The 18,759-nt window shown below is 43.5% G+C and overlaps 1 protein-coding gene across 1 annotated transcript in view; it reads left to right on the top strand.

The window, feature by feature from the left end:
* Positions 1 to 18,759, top strand: part of LOC132393076 (plastin-2-like) — a 69,749-nt gene that overhangs the window by 24,527 nt on the left and 26,463 nt on the right. Inside the window, exons 7-9 of the mRNA XM_059967853.1 lie at positions 2,014 to 2,179; positions 8,677 to 8,819; positions 15,468 to 15,563. Coding sequence (XP_059823836.1) covers positions 2,014 to 2,179; positions 8,677 to 8,819; positions 15,468 to 15,563 — 405 coding nt within the window. The remainder of the gene's footprint in view (positions 1 to 2,013; positions 2,180 to 8,676; positions 8,820 to 15,467; positions 15,564 to 18,759) is intronic.

Below are 18,759 nucleotides of genomic sequence, written 5' to 3'. Positions count from 1 at the left end.
CGCAGCTGTAAGTTCCTGACCTCACGAGCTTTCACTGTAGCAGTTTCTACTGTTTCATTAAGCCATTCTGCTTTAAATGAACTAGCAGTTCTTTTGCGTGCCACAGGCTTTACTTCTTTGGAAATCAACATAGTGAATCAATCATTTCTTCAAAGAAAAGTCTAAATATGCCAGTTCTAAAATCTGCAGACAAATCATTGCAGACTCTTCAGCTCAGTGTTAAGAGCATATCTTCCCTGTTGACGAAGTTGTGCAGCAAGCAGAAGTGAACGCAGTAAGGAATTAGTTGGAAAATTCACAAAGGCAGTGAAATTCTAAAAAGGAAGAATTGCATGTCTTTTTGAGAATAAATCTGGATAAATTCCCAAGGCCTGATGAGATGTATCCCAGGCTGCTATAAGGGGCAAGGGAAGCCCTGACAATTGGTGCCCACTAAAGGCAGCAATGTTGTCCTTTCTTTCAAGCAGAGTAGAAGGCATAAACCAAGTAATTAAAGGCTGGTAGGGAAGTAATTCAAAAAAAGTTTCTGAGAGATTGGATCAATCTAAATTTGGAAAAGAGGAAATTAATCATGTAGTTTTACTAGGGAAGATCCTGTCTGGCAAATTTGAGTACATTTTTGAAGAGATTTAAATAAAAGTATTTAATGAGAGCAGTGTAGTTAATGTAGTCTATACATGCTTCAGTGAGAACACAAGAAAATAGGAACAGGAATAGGTCATCAAGCCTTTCAAGCCTGCCCACCATTCAATATGATCATAGCTGACCTATGCTGGTTTCAACTCTTCTTCCGTGTCATTTGTCCGTACCATTTTATTCCTTATCCATCAAATATTTATCCACTTCCACTTTAAAGGCTTGCAGAAAATCACACTTTGACCATTGCCAGAGCAGAAAATTCCAGAGATTCGCTACCATCAGCGAGAAACTTTTACATGCCTTATTGTTAAATGACTAGCCCTCTTATTTGAGGGTCCTTTTATTTGAGACTCTTCTAATAGTGAAAAAAGTGGGAAAGTGAACCAGTTAGGCCTTTGACAAAGTCCTACAGAGCAGATTGGTTAAAAAGGTTAGAGCTCATGAGATCCAGGGCAAGTTGGCAAACAGGATTATATCAGAAGAAAGGGTTATGGTGGAGAATTGGTTTTGTGATTGGAAGCCCATGACCAATTGGTTATATATTGAATAAGTTAGAGGTATGATGGGTTAGCAGATACCACAAAAGTCAGTAGTGTTACTTGTATTGAGAAGGATAGACTTGTGCTGCAGGAAAATATTGATCAGTTGAAGAGATGAGCAGTGTAATGTTGGTTGGAATAAGTGCAAGATAATGAATTTTGTGAAGTCTACTAAAGGTAGGACATACACAGTGAATGAAAGAGCCTTAAGAAATATTAAAGAATAGAGGCACCTTGGTATACAATTAAAGAATCTTTGAAGGTGACTGTATATATAAGCCCAGGCACAGAATATAACAGCAAGGAGGCTATGGTATTTAATTTATAAAACAATTGGTTAGGCCACAGTATAGGAAAGACATGATTACACAGAGGAGGGTGCGGAGCATATTCACCAAGTTGTTGCCTGGAATACAGTATTTTAGTTATGAGGAGAGACTGGATAGGCTGAGGGGGACCTGACAGAGGTCTATAAAATGTTGAGGGGCATAGATAGTAAACCTTTCAAATGTATCTAAAAGTGAGGGCATGGGTTTAAGGTAAGGTAAGGTAAGGTTTAGAGGGAATTTAAAAAAGAACGTTTTCATCCAGAGGATGCTTGGAATCTGGAATGTACTGTGACAGTGGTGGAGGCAGAGACTCTCATAACAGTTAAGGAACGTCTATATAGAAATGTCCCTACTAAAATGATTCCTATGTGCTGCAGATACCAGCTTGTTCAAAAATCACTTAGCAACACAGCAGTGGGTATTATCAAGCCTATTTTCTTTGTCTGTCCCCATTCCATATATTTTACTGTTCACTCATTCTTCCACAACTTCCTATTTTTCCCCAGGAAAACTTGAATCTGGCATTGAATTCTGCTTCCGCGATTGGGTGTCACGTGGTTAATATTGGTGCTGAAGATCTAAAAGAGGGGAAGCCTTACCTTGTGTTGGGCCTTCTGTGGCAGGTCATCAAAATCGGTCTGTTTGCAGACATTGAGTTGAGCCGAAATGAAGGTAGGTACTGGTGTGTAGTAATGGGATTTGTCTACAATTACCCCAATTCAGGGTATTAGAATTGATCAAGGCTTAGGATATAAAGGATGTAGCCTCCATCCTTCATATTTTTTTTACAAGGGTCTCTGCACTGGAAGAGTAATTGAAGGCTGATTTGCATCTTATGTCTAACTATCCTCCTTAGATCCATAGACTATTATAATCTATCCATCTTATTTTTGAAACTTGATTTAACATGACTTGCCAGTGGTTTGACAAAGGGTTCTAGATTTTCATTCCAGGTTTTGCTGGCTCTGATTTTAACATACTTATTTAAAGATAAATAATAAGCCGCACTGCCCAGTAATCCCCCAATTTAATCCTAGCCTAATCACAGGACAATTTACAATGAACTATTAACCTACCAATCAGTAGGTCTTTGGATTGTGGGAGGAAACCAGAGCACCCAGAGGAAACCAGCAGAGTCACTGGGAGAACGTACAAAATCCCTACAGGCAGCGGCAGGAATTGAACCTGGGTCACTGTACTGGAAAGCATTGTGCTGACCACTACGCTGCCATGCCTCCCTCTCCCTTAATTATAAGGTAATCCACTTATACTCTCTCACCAAAGTAAGCATTTTCTTGTTGTGCCATCAATTCCATTTCTTTCCTAAACTCCTTTGTTATATCACCACTTAATATTCCAGTCAAAGTGGACATAACCTTGCTCTTATAATTTAATAATTCTATCCCTGTTTTCATTCCACTAAATTAGCTCTGCATGCCCTCTTTCTGTCTCCAATGACAATTCTAGTAATCTCTTCAATATGTCTGGATATCACTATGAAAGTGAATATTAAAACACATTGAAATGCCATAATTACTTCATTGCCTAGATGCATTGCTAATAGATGGAAAAAAAACTTTATCCTCTTCCATGGTTTGGGTATAGTCAGGCATCTCAGTCCACACAGCAGCAGCTCTTACACAATGTCAACAAGATCAAGGAGCTGATTATTGACTTTATCTTCTTCCGTGGTTTGAGTATAGTCAGGCACCTTAGTCCACACATTCTGCCAGATGCATAACGGCTTTGTGTAGCAACTGCTCTGCACATGATCACAAGAAACTGCAAAGTGTTGTGGACACAGCTCAGTACATCACAGGAAACAGCCTCCTCTCTGTGTACTCCATCTATAACTCACTGCCTCAGTAAAGCAGTCAGCATAAACAAAGACCCCACCCATCATGAACATCCTCTTTCCTCTCCTCGACCATCAAGCTGAAGGTACAAAAGCCTGAAAGCATGTATCACCAGGTTCAGACAACTTCTATTTCCATGTTATAAGACTCTTGAATGGACCTCTTATACAATAAGCTGGACTCTTGACCTCATAATCTACCTTGTTATGATGTTGCACTTAATCATTTACATACACTGACCTGTTTCAGTATTTTACACTTTATTCTGCATTTATTTTACCTTATTGTACTGTGTAATGATTTGATCTGTCTAAACAGTATGCAGGATAAGCTTTTCGCTGTATCATAGTACCTGAAACATTAATAAGCCAATACCAATATTAGTTTCTGAATTTAACCGCAACATTATCAATTGCCAAGAACCTAGCTCTGGAATTCTTCCCTAAACTGTCAAAATGAAACTGCCTTCCATTCTCTTTGGAAATGCTCCTTTTAAGCTGTTGCATTTGTGGTAAACTATGTGTATACCGGTCTGGACACGCCCCCCTGCTGACTGCTCCTGTGGCTCCTCCCACAGACCCCTGAATAGAGGCGATTGGAGGCACTGTTCGTCCCTCAGTCTCCAAGATGTTGTGGTCACTTTTGCAGCTAATAAAAGCTTGTCGTTTGCCTCCCGTCTCCGAGAGTTATTGATGGTGCATCAATTTTATTAGCTGCAATTTTAAACCATGGAGAGCATTTTACAACCGGACAGATTTGATATTGACCCTCAATCTCCAGAAGCTAGAATCGCTTTTGAACTCTGGCTTTCATGCTTCCAATTGTACCTAGAGGAGATTCATGCGACTGAGCCGGCAATGATGCACAAAATTCTCCTCACTAGGGTCAGTCCGCGGGTGTACTCCCTTATCAGAGACCTGCCGACCTACCAAGGGGCACTGGATGCCCTCAAAAGACAATACCTGCGGCCGGTGAACACTGTCTACGCAAGACATCGCTTAGCGACACGGCGGCAGCAGGCCGGAGAGTCGAGCGCTGAGTTTGTCCGGGCCCTACAGACACTCGTGCAGGCCTGCAGGGGACTAACGGCGGAACAGCATGCGGAGCTGCTAGTACGAGACGCCTTCGTTATGGGAATCAGATCAGTGTACGTGCGCCAGCGACTGCTGGAAAACGCCGATCTTACCTTACATTCGGCAATCGAGCTGGCCGACACACTGGAGGCTGCTCTGCACAAATCTGACGCTGTCCAGCCACGCAATCTCCCGCTGGCCCCATGGACGCTGCAGACCCCGCAACCCACTGGCGAATCGACCTTGGCTGCTGCCAGTCACGAGTCCGTGAAGTCCCCGCAACCCGCTGGCAAATCGTCCATGGCTGCTGCCAGTCGCAAGTCCATGCGGTGTTACTTCTGCGGACTCGAAAAGCACCCCCGAAAATGCTGCCTGGCCCGAGAGGCTACCTGCTCCAGCTGTGGAAAGAAGGGCCACTTCGCCAAGGCCTGTAAGTCTAAACCGCGAGCGGGGTCAAGCGGCGCCGCGTTCGAGGCATGGGGGTCGCCATCTTGGTCGCCGCCATCTTGCCTGCCTGCCTCGTGCGAGGCATGGGGGCAGCCATCTTTGTTGGCGCCACCTCGCCCCGCCTCTGACCCATGGGTGCTTACCGGGCACCAAGACGGCGATTCAACTCTGGCCTCCGTAACCCTCGACCAAAGCACTCCACACCAGCTTGCAAGGTCAATGATGGACGGGCACAGGACGAGCTGCCTGTTTGACACGGGCAGCACTGAGAGTCTTATTCACCCGGACACTGTGCAACACTGCAGACTCGTGACATAGCCAGTAAGCCAGAGGGTCACCATGGCTTCTGGATCGCATTCCACAGACATCCGGGGGGGTTGTGTAGCAACATTGGTGGTGCAGGGCACAGAATATTGGAACTTTGCGTTACTGGTCATGCCTCAACTGTGTGCCCCTGTGCTATTGGGGCTCGACTTCCAGAGCCACCTGAAAAGTGTGACGGGCCCCTCTGTCAGAAATCACTGTCAGAAATCCTCAGCTTTGTGGGACTTCATCGTATACCCTGCTACTGACCACACACACGCCGACCCGCACATCCCACCCAACACCACACCAACGGCCACACTACTGACACCACTTGCAGCCTCTCCACCCTCAAGATCTCTCCCCCACCACTGTTCGCCAACCTGACCCCCGACTATAAACCGGTGGCAACTAAAAGCAGGAGGTACAGCGCGGGGGACAGGGCCTTCATTCAGTCGGAGGTGCAGCGGCTGCTCAGGGAGGGGATCATTGAGCCAAGCTCAAGTCCTTGGAGGGCCCAGGTGGTCATTGTTTGGAACGGGCAGAAAAATAGGATGGTCGTGGACTATAGCCAGACCATCGATAGATTCACGCAGCTTGACGTGTAACCCCTACCCTGCATCACGGATATGGTCAATCAGATAGCTCGGTTCAAGGTGTACTCGACCATAGACCTGAAATCCGCTTACCATCAGCTCCCCATCCACCCGGAGGACCGCCCCTACACTGCCTTCAAGGCGGGCGGCAGGCTCTATCACTTCCTGCGCGTTTCCTTCGGTGTTACGAATGGTGTCTCTGTCTTCCAGAGGGAAATGGACCGGATGGTGGACCAGTGCCAACTGAAGGCCACGTTCCCATACCTGGATAACATCACCATCTGCGGTCACGACTGGCAGGATCACGACACCAACCTCCAATGATTTTTCCAAGCGGCCAAAGCTCTTAACCTCACCTATAACAGGGACAAGTGTGTGTTCAGAACCACCCGACTTGCTATCCTTGGGTATGTCGTGGAGAATGGGGTCATTGGCCCTGACCCCAACCACATGCGCCCCCTATTGGAACTCCCTCTTCCCACCACCCTCAGAGCCCTCAAACAGTGCCTGGGCTTCTTTTCCTATTACGCCCAATGGGTCCCTCACTACGCAGCCAAGGCCTGGTCAAGTCCACCACGTTTCCCCTCTCAGCCGAGGCCCACGCGGCCTTCAGCCACATTAAAGGGGACATTGCCAAAGCAACGATGCATGCGGTGGACGAGACCATTCCCTTCCAAGTAGAGAGTGATGCCTCCGACTTTGCACTGGCTGCTACCCTCAATCAGGCAGGAAGGCCAGTAGCATTCTTCTTTCGTACCCTTCAGGGCCCTGAAATTCAGCACTCCGCAGTGGAGAAAGAAGCCCAGGCCTTAGTGGAAGCTATTAGGCACTGGAGGCACTATCTCGCCGGCAGAAGGTTCACCTTGCTGACCGACCAGCGCTCAGTTGCGTTCATGTTCAGCAATCAACAGCAGGGCAAAATCAAAAATGATAAAATTTTGAGGTGGAGAATAGAACTCTCCACCTACAGCTATGACATCCTGTACTGGCCTGGAAGGCTCAATGAGCCCCCTGAGGCCCCATCATGGGGAGCGTGTGCCAGCGTGCAGCTCGACCGGCTATACGCCCTCCATGCAGATCTTTGCCACCCGGGGGTCACCCAACTCTACCATTTCGTGAAAGCCTGGAACCTGCCTCACTCCCTTGAGGAAATCAGGACGACGACCAGGGACTGTCAAGTCTGCGCCGAGTGCAAACCACACTTCTACCGTCCTGAAAAGGCACAACTTATCAAGGCCACCCGCCCCTTTGAGCAACTGAGTGTCGACTTTAAGGGCCCCTTCCCTCCACCAACTGCAATGTCTACTTTCTCAACGTAATCGACGAGTACTCATGGTTCCCCTTTGCAATCCCCTGCCCCAATACCACTGCCACGTCCATCATAAAAGCCCTGCGCCAGCTCTTCACTCTTCGGATATCCCAGCTATATCCACAGTGACAGAGGGTCCTCGTTTATGAGTGACGAGCTGTGCCAATACCTGCTGGCTAGGGGTATTGCTACTAGTAGGACCACAAACTATAATCCCCGGGGGAATGGACAGGTGGAGAGGGAGAAGGCCACACTCTTAGCCCTTAGGTCAAAGGGACTGCCGGTCTCCCACTGGCAGGAGGTCCTCCCCGAGGCACCCACTCCATCCGCTCCCTGTTACGCACGTCCACCAATGCCACCCCTCATGAGCGACTCTTTTCTTTTCCCAGGAAGTCTGCCACTGGGACCACCCGACCAGCTTGGCTGACATCCCCAGGGCCAGTGCTGCTCCGGAAACATGCGCGGAGCAATAAATACTCCCCGATGGTCAAGAGGGTTCACCTACTTCATGCGAACCCCCAGTATGCCTATGTGGTCTTACCTGATGGGCAGGAGGACATGGTCTCCGTCCGCGACCTGGTGCCCGCAGGAGAACCAGACCCCTACCCTGAACACTCCACGGTGACTATGAACCCCGTACCCACTGATGAGTATATATATATACCCATGAGACCCCGCGCACACTCCCCTCTCAGCCGAGGCCCGCACACACACCAAGCCCTACGCAGGCTCCTCACGACACTCCCATACCGGGCACCACGCACATGCATGAGGGATTACTGACACGTAACGAGCTGGCACCTCAAGTCAGACCGGAGCCAGCACAACCACTGTCACCGGTGCTACGTAGATCGCAGCAGCAGACTCGACCACCTGATAGACTTAATCTGTAAATATACTTGTGAGAAACTTCACCCCACGGGGACTCTCTTTTAAAACAAGGGGGGGGGGGTGAATGTGGTAAACTATGTGTATACCTGTCTGGACATGCCCCTCTGCTGACTGCTCCTGTGGCTCCTCCCACAGACCCCTGTATAAAGGTGATTGGAGGCAATGCTCCTCCCTCAGTCTCCAAGATGTTGTGGTCACTTTTGCAGCTAATAAAAGCCTATCGTTCACCTCCCATCTCCGAGAGTTATTGATGGTGCATCAGCATTGACCATGTTTGCTCTAATATCTCCTTAGGGCTTGGCATGAATTTTTATTTAATATTGCTCATGCACCTTGAGCATTATCACCTTGACATGATTTTTGTTTTGGAAACCATTGTCCAAAGAAAGTTGTTATAATTATTATTTAGCATCCAATGAGTTTGGGGAGAAAAATGCTCTGAATTTACTGCCTTATGTTCTGATTTACTGCCTGAGGTACTGATATGATATTGAAAACTTTTTTTAAAACCTAAGTGCAAATTATTACCTTTCAGTACCCCTTCCCTTCCTAGAAACAATTAGTCATAATTTACTACCACAAAATGCATTTCTTCACTTTTTGTATCAAACTCCCACTATCGTAGACTGATCATCCTTAATTATTATGATAAGAGTGAAGCTGCAGTTACTTACAGAGAAGTATTTTTTTCCAGCACTAATTGCCCTGCTCCGAGAGGGTGAAAGTCTGGAAGACCTGATGAAACTGTCACCCGAGGAGCTGCTACTAAGATGGGCTAATTATCACCTGGAAGGTGCAGGATGCCAAAAAGTTAACAACTTCAGCAGTGATATTAAGGTATGAACAATAAGTTCAAAAGGACGTTTGCCCTTTTTCCCCTCGTGCAGTATATCATGTTAATGGGGGAGCCTGATGGAATGGCAACGTGAAGTTTGCGCTTTTCTAAATTGACTGGTACAATACACCCAAAAGATTTGCTGAGGCTGATGAAATTGTGATGTATGATTTTTATAAGGTTAGTGTTTGTACTTTTAGTGCAAGGGTTTGTTTTTCTCTGTAGATGTCACAGCTGAACTTTCCAGAATATTTAAAAAATTGGTGCTATCCCCTTCTTTGAGGTGATTGTTGACCTTTGTTGGAACTCTGCAGTGCCAGTGGTGGTAGTGACCACTTGCTGAAATTGGATGGGGAATTCATTACCTGGACAGTCTTCTCAGATATCCTGAGATGAGAACTTCTGAGTTTCTGGAGTAAAGCTTCAGCAATCATTCTGATTCTTTTCTTGCGTTTTAATAGTAATTTAGCAGTCTTTAAAGTTTGATTTTTCTCAAACTTTAAAATTATTTTTACTTTATTTTACTGAGAAACAGTATGGACTAGACCTTTCTGGCCCTTTGAGCTGCATTGCCCAGCAACTCCAGATTTAACCCCAGCCTAATCACAGGAAAATTTTACAATGACCAGTTAACCTGCCAATCAGTACATCTTTGTGCTGTGGGAGGAAACCAGAGTACCCAGAGGAAACCCAAGCGGTCATGGGGAGAATGTACAAACTTCTTACAGATAGTGGCAGGAATTGAACGTGGGTCACTGATACCATGTACAGTATTCATTTGGAAAAAAATAAAACTTATAGCATTCACCAGATCACCAGAAGCACTTTAGAACTGGGCAAGCAGGCTGGTTATCTGATGTAACGTGGACCCACAAACACCCATGAAAGTGATAACCAGATAACCAGTGTTGGTGACTTTGAAATTTTAACAGCTTTCATTCAAAAAAAAAACTAATCATGTTACTTAAAATTGCTCAGATGTGATCCATTGAAAATTGTTTACTGCTCTCTTCCCCATACTTTCTCTGGTGCACTACAATGGTGCATTTCAACACTGGGTCAATGCTGATTTATGAGGAAATTTTTCTGAAGTCAGATTGGTATGATAGTAAGACAATACAAGACTGATAGAAACTGAAATTACCGCTTAAGGGGAAAAATTCAAAATTGCTGTCAATAATTGATCCTCTTTTCATGGGACGTGTTATTCTGTAGCCTTCTCCAGCAAGGTCAAGAGAAATCTGTGATTTGATGATAATTCCAGGTTAATGTACCTAAAACGATAATTATTTTGTCTATGAGAGCAAAATGTGTTTTCAATATATTAAGCTAATAATTACTGGCTAGTGTCGTGGTTCCTTGAAATAACCAGGAGACGCAGAAGATTCTTTGAGAAGTTTAAGCCATTATTTGCAAACAAAAGCTGAGACAATTAATGAGCGTGTCACTAATTGTCCGCCGAACCCTAGTTCACAGTATTCTTTATAGTAATTTCTTATCTTAGTCGCATTAGCGTACCCCGTCTCCTATCTCAGTTACATTAGCACACCCCATCTTCTATCTCAGTTACATTAGCATACCCTATCCGCTTGCAACGCTTATCACCAGCACATTAGCTTCTCCGTTCGCCACCAAAATTTCTGCTCAGTAGCCCATACTTGCTCTAGTCTACTCCCTGGAACACGTGTTCCCCTTCCCGACTTTGACTGGTCCCCATACCATCACACCACTTCACAATCCCATCTACCACCGTTATCTCTACATTGCTTACTTTCACTGTTAGCTACATTCTCAAGGCATTGATGTGTTCAATAGTACAGAGACAATACAGAGATTTCATTCCCCTAAATTTACATAGTTTTGGTTACACAGCAAACAATTTGTTTTATTCTCCAATACTAGCAAACATTCTGACACTAGAAAAATAAATCTTGTGTCTATTAATTATAATTACCTAAGGTAATCATTTCAATATATTGGAAATTTAAATGTTATATTTCAAAAGGGTTTGATTTTTCAATAAGTTTAATCTTGAATATTGGGTTGTACTTCCTAGTTTGTTGCTTGTGTCATTCCTTTTGTGTGATTGTTACCTGGTGACTTGGCAATATCACAGCTGCTCGACATTGTTTTGTCTGACAGTGACCTCCTTCCTTTACATTGAACCTGGTTATTTCACCACTAACTGTAAGATCAAAAGCTCTTGTCTATTAAATTAATATCTTTCCTTTCTTCTTAAAAACATGAGTCATCAGTAGAAGAAATTCAAGTAAGTCTAGTCACTGTATATCTTGCTCCTTCTATATCTGCATCTTCGTAGTGTGTATAGAATTGTTATAGTTGTATATTTAGTTGACTAATTTAGCATTAATGCTAAAATGATTGCTCAAATATACAGTAACAATGTGGAATAAACATGTTAGAATTCATAGAGTATCCACCAGCTAGCAAGCTCTGATTCACAGACTTCCAAATGTCTTTCTCTCTCTTAATTTTAATCATAATGGAATGAGTATTAGCCTCTGTACTTGGTCCAGTCTGCAGCCTCCTACTCTGTTTAATGTGAATCCATTCCATGAGTGTTGTGACTGACTAAAACTGAGCCATACAGAAACTCTAACGAGGAAGTATAAAAGTCCTTATTCATACAACAAACCCTCAGGAAAGAGAATCCAAGAGAATTTCATTCTCCTGGCACAATGTTTTATACCTGTTAAATACAATGAGAATCTGCAGATGCTGGAAATTTTGAGCAATATCTTTCAAAAATGCTGAAGGAGCTCAGCATGTGTGGCAGCACTTTTGGAGGGGAATAAACGATCAATGTTTCATCTGGACTGGACAGAAGCCGGAATAAGAAGGTGGGGGAGGATGGGGCATGCAAGCTGGCAGGGTTAAGGTGGGAGCGGGGCAAGTAAGTAAGAAACTGTAAGCTGATAGGTGGAAGAGGTAAAGTGCTAAAGAAGAATTTAATGGGTGAGGATAGTGGAGCATGGAAGGAAGGGAAGGAAGAGGGGAGGTGATGGGTAGGTGGAAAGAAGAGAAAAGATGAGAGGGTAACCAAAATGGCGAGTGGAAAAAGAGAGAAGGTGAAATGGGGCAAGTAGTTACTGGAAGTTACATCATCGATGTTCATGCCTTCAGGTTGGAGGCTACCCAGATGGAATATGAGGTGTTGCTTTTCCAACTTGAGTTTAGTCACATTGTGGCACCATCTCTGATATCTCTCTCCCCTTTCTTGATTTCTCTGTCGCCATCTTTGAAGAAAGACTATCCATTGACATATTTTACAAACTTACCGACTCTCACAGTTATCCTCATTATATCTCTTCCCAACCTGTCACATGTTAAAATGCTGTTCCGTTCTCTCATTTCCTCTGTCTCTACTGCATGTCTTCTCAGGAAGAGTTTAACATTCCAAGACCTTGGAGATGCCCTCTTTATTCAAAAAATAGGGTTTTCTTTCTACCACCATTGATGCTACCCTCGTTCACATTCCTCCATTTTCCGCTTATCTGCCCTTATCCCATCCTCCCGCCATCTTAGCAGAGATAGAATTCCTCTTGCCCCTATCTACCACCCCATGAGTCTCATTATCATTCTCTGTAACTTCTGCTATCTCCAACAGGATTCCACCAACAAGTGTATCTTTCCCACCCCACCTCCCTTTCCTCTCTCTGCAGAGATCACTGTCTCTCTGTTGTCCACTCATCCCTCTCCATTGATCTCCCTATTCCCTGCAAGCATGACACCTACCCCTACACATCTTCCCTCATACAATTCAGGGCCCCAAAAAGTCCTTCCAGGTGAGATGATACTTCACCTACGAGGCTGTGGGGGTCATCTATTTTAACCAGTGCTCCTGGTGTGGCCTCCTCTATATCGGAGACCACCTCATCATGCACCTTTGCTCTGTTCACCTCAGAAGACAGGACCTCCCAGTGGTTACCCATTTCAATTTGACTTCCTATTCTCATATTGGCATGTCTGTTCTTGGCTTGCTCTGTGCCATAATGAGGCCAAACTCAAGTTGGGTAGCCTTCAACCTGATGGCATGAACATTGATCTCCCCAACTTCTGGTAATTACTCTTACTCACCCTTCTTTCTTTTTCCATTCTCGAATCTAGTTACCCTCTCAGCCCTTTTTCTTCTTACCTGTCCATCTCCTTCAGACCTTTACCTCTTCCACCTATCACCTGCCAGCTTGTACTCCTTCCCCTACCCCCTACCTCACCTTCTTATTCTGGCTTCTGCCCTCTTCTCTTCCAGTCCCGATGAAGGCTCTTGTCTTGAAATGTCAACTATTTATTCCCTTTTATAGATGCTGCCAGACTTGCTGAGTTCCTCCAGCGTTTTGTGTATTACTAACATTGAACAATTAACTACAGTTTCAATGCTATATTCACCCACTTAACTTTAACATCCTGAATATAGTAAGGTAACTTTATAGAATTACGTATTTACTATGGTGGTACATCCGAAACCTCTAAATATTCAATACTGGTGTCTGTTCCAACAGCCTCTGAGCAAAAGCTCCAGACACCCAAAATATACCCCTTTTGTTACATGTTAAGGGATTGCTCCTTGAACATACAACTAGCCAGAAAATCAAGTGACGGAACAGACCTGTCCTAAACTGCTCATTAAATAGCAGTGCCTTTAACAATGTGTCAGTATAGGAGATGGTCACTGAATACTTTCATTGATCTCATTCTGAAGTTTTCAATGATCATCAATTGACATAAACATTTATCTACCATCTTGCCCTACAGAATCAGAATGTCCCAAATCCAATGATTGGTTTTACTAGCCACAAAGTATCAGTTGGAAGTTCAATTGTGTCCAGGTTTTATTTCAGGGTGCTGGTTCTCATTTGAATTAATATTTACTATATTCACATAATTCTATAAATCCTGAATAATCCTTAACTTACCCTCCTCTTGGCCCCAGACTGAATTCTGTCCCGGGGGACAATTTCTGTTAAAGAGGGATCTAATTAAGTAGGATAGTGAAAATGCCCTTCATGTAGGATTCCCTTCCCTAATTACTTGCCTCTATATCTCTATGTGGGCTTACATCCACATTATCTGTCATCCATAACTGGCTATCTGCAGCGATAGAAATAAAATGTTCCAAATATTAGATCACATCCTCTTCTTAGATACATTTGTCTTCTTGATTTCAACCAAGAATCCCTAACAACTTTGTGATTATAGGCATGTAAACTAGTGAAAAGTCATTTTAAAAACAGAAACAATCACCTTTTCATTCAATGAATGTCAAGAATAAACTGCTAGGATAGATAACAATAAAGAAATAATAATTTATAGAAGGTAATTGTATTCAAAGATAGAACATTTGAACTTGAGCACTAAGCATTTATAGGCAGAATTTTACCCTCTTCACAACTATGGTTCTTCTTATCATTTTACCTGGTGTATAAGCAGAGGCAGGACTGGGTAAAGGCCTTTTACTGTGCCCAGACCTATTCCAAATCATTCGTCAGCTCCATTCCAAAAGGGTACCAAAAGCTGATCTTGGGTCAGTGAATTTGAAAAGCAAACACGAGGAAATCTGCAGATGCTGGAAATTCAAGCAACACACACAAAATTCTGGTGTAACGCAGCAGGCCAGGCAGCATCTATAGGGAGAAGCACTGTTGACGTTTCGGGCCTGAAACTTGGATCAGTGAGTCAGCTGGACTTCTGGAATCCATGCTTTATAGTTTCATAAAGAGAAAACTATAATTTTTATTTAACAGTATATAGTACTCAATCAGTAAATTTTTATTTCAATACATGTGGAAGAAGAGGAATAGGTAGGAATGGGAATGTACTCACAAAGTGGCTTTAAAGTCCATGGGGACATCAGATAGTTGTTTCCTGAAATAAAATTATTTTTGTGAGTGAGTGCAGTTTTCCTGTGCACATCAAGATTACAAGAGCAACCACTGAGCTGAATGGGGAATTAATTTTCTTTGGCTGTGTTGCTGTAATTAAGTACCAAGGCCAGATTAACTAGACTCTTCTGGTCCACTGGGAGGTTAGTCTGGATGACCTGTTCAGGTGCCAGGATGGAGTTTGGAGTCACAGTTTTCTGAGTTTGGGAACACCTGGTATACATATGTCCTGATGAAGGGTCACGGCCCAAAATGTCGACAGTGCTTCTCCCTCTGGATGCTGCCTGGCCTGCTGTGTTCCACCAGCATTTTGTTTGTGTTGTTGTTTCCTGGTACACATCATGCTTTTATTATTGTGCTGCCGTAGTTTTAAGTATCCCCCGTCTTTTATCTATATATGTCGACCCTAATGCTAAATCCTCCACAGCTTTTACTTTGCTCTTTGTTTGAACTCTTAATGCTGCCCCTGGATGTCTCGATTTTTTTGGATTGTCATGTGGGTGAATTGAAAAGCTGACTGACTTCTGTAACCTAACAAAGGTATTTGTTCAAATCATTCTTAACACATCGGATTAACGTGGTTTTAATGAGACTATTCAACTGATTTAGCTGTTGATTATTCCTGTCTATTTGGTGACAGAATTAGATTTTTACAAAATATAATTATGTAGTACAAGTAAAATTGATTGCATGTGCTAAATCTGTTCTTGCATTATATGTTCCACTTTTTAAGTCTTCTGATTTCCACAGGATTCAAAAGCCTACTACCATCTTCTCAATCAAATCGCACCAAAAGGAGATGAAGAGGGACAGGCTCCAATTTCGGTTGATATGTCTGGTATTAATGTATGTATTAATGTGTAGTCTTATTATTTTCTCATTTTCATAAAATAGTGTACAGGTTGATCAAATGTTGGCTGCAACCCATTGAAGGAAGAACAGAAATTTAATTTCCCTTTTGTTACAAACTAGTTAAAGGGTTTGACATTCCTTTATCACATACTTAGTTTAACTCCCCACACAATACTTTGATAACATGGCCTTCACTAATTCCACATGTTTTCCCTTACTCTCTGATAATATCCTTTTTCCCAGGGCTCTCTAAAAATCCCCCTTTCCTTGTGCCCCCACTAATTCACCCACCTGCTTGCTATCCTCTCCTACTGATTTTTTGTTTCCTAGTACCATGCTTTAATTCCTAGTTATTTCTTACCCATGCTATTTCTCTACTTCCCAATTGCTTACTTTCCTTATTCCCTGTTCTGTCCACTCATCCTTTTATTTCTTTCTCCCTCTTTCGCTCCCAATTCCCCCATGGTTCTCCTCTTCCTGTGAACATGTATATCCTTTTGCCTTCTGTTAGCTCCTAGCTTCTGAGCTCAATGCCATTTATGCATGCTTTGAAAGGGAGAATAAAACCACACCTGTGTGAATCTCTGCAGCATCTGCTGATCCTGTAATCTCCGTCTCAGTGGCTGAAGTCAAAGGGTGAATCCTCGCAAGGCATCAGGCTCTAATTGTGTACCTGGTGGGGTTCTAAAAACCTGTGCCAACCAACTGGCGGGAGTGTTCAGTCTCTCACTGCTGCAGTTGGAGGTTCCCACGTGCTTCAAATGGGCATCAATCATATCAGTGCGCAAGAAGAGCAGGGTGAGCTGCTTCAACAACTTCTGCCAATTGGTGTTCACATCTATTGTGATGAAGTTCTTTGAGAGGATGGTCATAGCTAGAATCAACTCCTGCCAAAGCAAGGACCTGGATCCGCTGAAATTTGCCTATTGCCACAATAGGTTAATAGTGGATGCAACCTCACTGGCTCTCCTTTCGGCCTTGGGTCACCTGGATAATACAGCTACCTATGTCAGGCCGCTGTTTATTGACTACAGCTCAGTGTTCAACAAAATCTATTTAACAAGCTCCAAAACCTGAGCCATTGTACCTCCCTATGCAACTGGTTCCTTAACTTCTTCACTGGGAGAACACACTGTGCGGATTGGAAATAGTATCTCCTCCCAGTTGACAATTAACACTGGCACACCTCAAGGACGCATGATTAGCCCACTGCTTTACTCTCTCTGCTCCCACGATTGTATGGCTAGGCACAGATCAAACTACACCTTCAAATTTGTCGATGACACAGCAGATTTCAGATGGTGACAAGATGATGTACATGGGAAAAATAGATCAGCTGCTGGGTGAGTGGTGTAGCAGCAACAACCTTGCACTCAACATCAGCAAGACCAAGGAACTGATTGTGTACTTCAGGAAGGGGGAGTCAAGGGGACAAAGACCAGTCCTACCAAGTTATCATAAGTGGAAAGGGTGAGCAATTTCAAGTTCCTTGGGTGTCAACATCTCATGGATCTATCCTGGGCCTAATATATTGATCAAATTACAAAGAAGGCATGACAAAGGCTGTATTTCATTAGGAATTTGAGAATTGGTATATCACCAAAGACACTCACAAATTTCTACAAATGTACCATGGAGAGGACTCTAACTGGTTACATCACTGATTGGCATGCAGGGGCCACTGCACAGGATCAGAAAAAGCTGCAGGAAGTTGTAAATTTTGCTAACTCCATCATGGGCACTAGCCTCCCCAGCATCCAGGAACCGACACTCAAAAATGCACCATCCATCAGTAAGGACTTCCATCACCCAGAACATGCCCTCTTCTATTGCTACCATCAAGGAGGAGGTACAGTACCCTGAAGACACACACTGAATGTTTCAGGAACTGCTTCTTTCCCTCCGCCATCAAATTTCTGAATGGGCAATGAACCCATGAACACTACCTCGGTATTTTTCCCTCTCTTTTTGCACTAGTAACCCTCCCACCGTGGCTTGAAATAAATCAGGCTCATTCGCTAACTCTGGCTAACAGTCAAGTAACTTAGCATTGCATGGGTAACAGTGAGAAGGGTACCTTCAATAAACAGCACATGCCTAGGATTGGAATGACTTGGATTCAACCAAATAGGGAAGTTGAAATGTTCTGATGAGGTTGCAGAAATTATGGTGAATGCTGTGTAAATACTACCCCATGTAAAGTTACCGTTTGCCCGGAAATAACAAACCTTACACCAGCATAAAATTAAAGTGGAAGGATATTTACAGCTATTTCAACTTCAACAAATAGTTAATAGAGAAAAAGAAAAAGGGCTGGGTACAACTAAACCAGCCTAAATGTGCACAAAAACATTGGATGTCATTTCTGGAGCAGTGGGGTGCTTTGCCTTGATTACTCCCCTGCTGAACCCACGTTCTGTGTGAAAGGCACCAGCCACAGTTCGAACTTCACTTGAAGACCAGTTCAAATGAACTGGCTAACTCAGGAGAATTGGCACTTCCTCCTTGGAACCACTCGTCTGCACAAAGCACTTCTTACAACGGGGTCTCTCCTTTGAGCATGATTCCGCAAGCATCTTCCCTTGTGCTTTTCTTCACACCTCTTGCCAACGAAGACCCAAAACCATCCCACTGACTCTCAGAAATCTGCAACTCTCTCGAATGTTCCATAGCATCCCACTGTACAGAAAGTTACCAGGACAAACCCAGTTAGCTGATATCACATTCCTAAACTGAGCAAACAGATCCTAATATTTGCAGAAACCAAAATACTGAATTCTGAAACTTAACTAACAGAACACAATGTGTTTTAAAGAAAAGCTGCAGAAAATAAAACGCTTAATAGCACAACATTAGCAATACAATAAAACATGTTCTTAACCAGGCATTACACACTACTTATTTAATTTAATTTTCCTCTGTACCGTATATACTTCTTATTGTAATTTATAGTTTTTATTCATATATTGCCATGTACTGCTACTGCAAAACAAATTTCTTGATGTATACCAGTGATATTAAACACAATTCCTATTGTGGTTTTGAGTGACTTTCACTAATCCCCTTTTAAAATGTTAACTTCTTTGCATACACGGTATGCTGGTAAACATTCGTTTAGAATTCTTGGCTTTCATTTCATTAAAAATGTAAATGAAGTGGCTACCGTATGATTAGCGATGTAGTATCAGCC

The sequence above is a fragment of the Hypanus sabinus genome, chromosome 4 (assembly GCF_030144855.1).
Source record: "Hypanus sabinus isolate sHypSab1 chromosome 4, sHypSab1.hap1, whole genome shotgun sequence".
Classification (NCBI taxonomy): Eukaryota; Metazoa; Chordata; class Chondrichthyes; order Myliobatiformes; family Dasyatidae; genus Hypanus; species Hypanus sabinus.
Note: the sequence above shows the minus strand (reverse complement) of the source record. Positions and strands in the feature narration are given on the sequence as shown.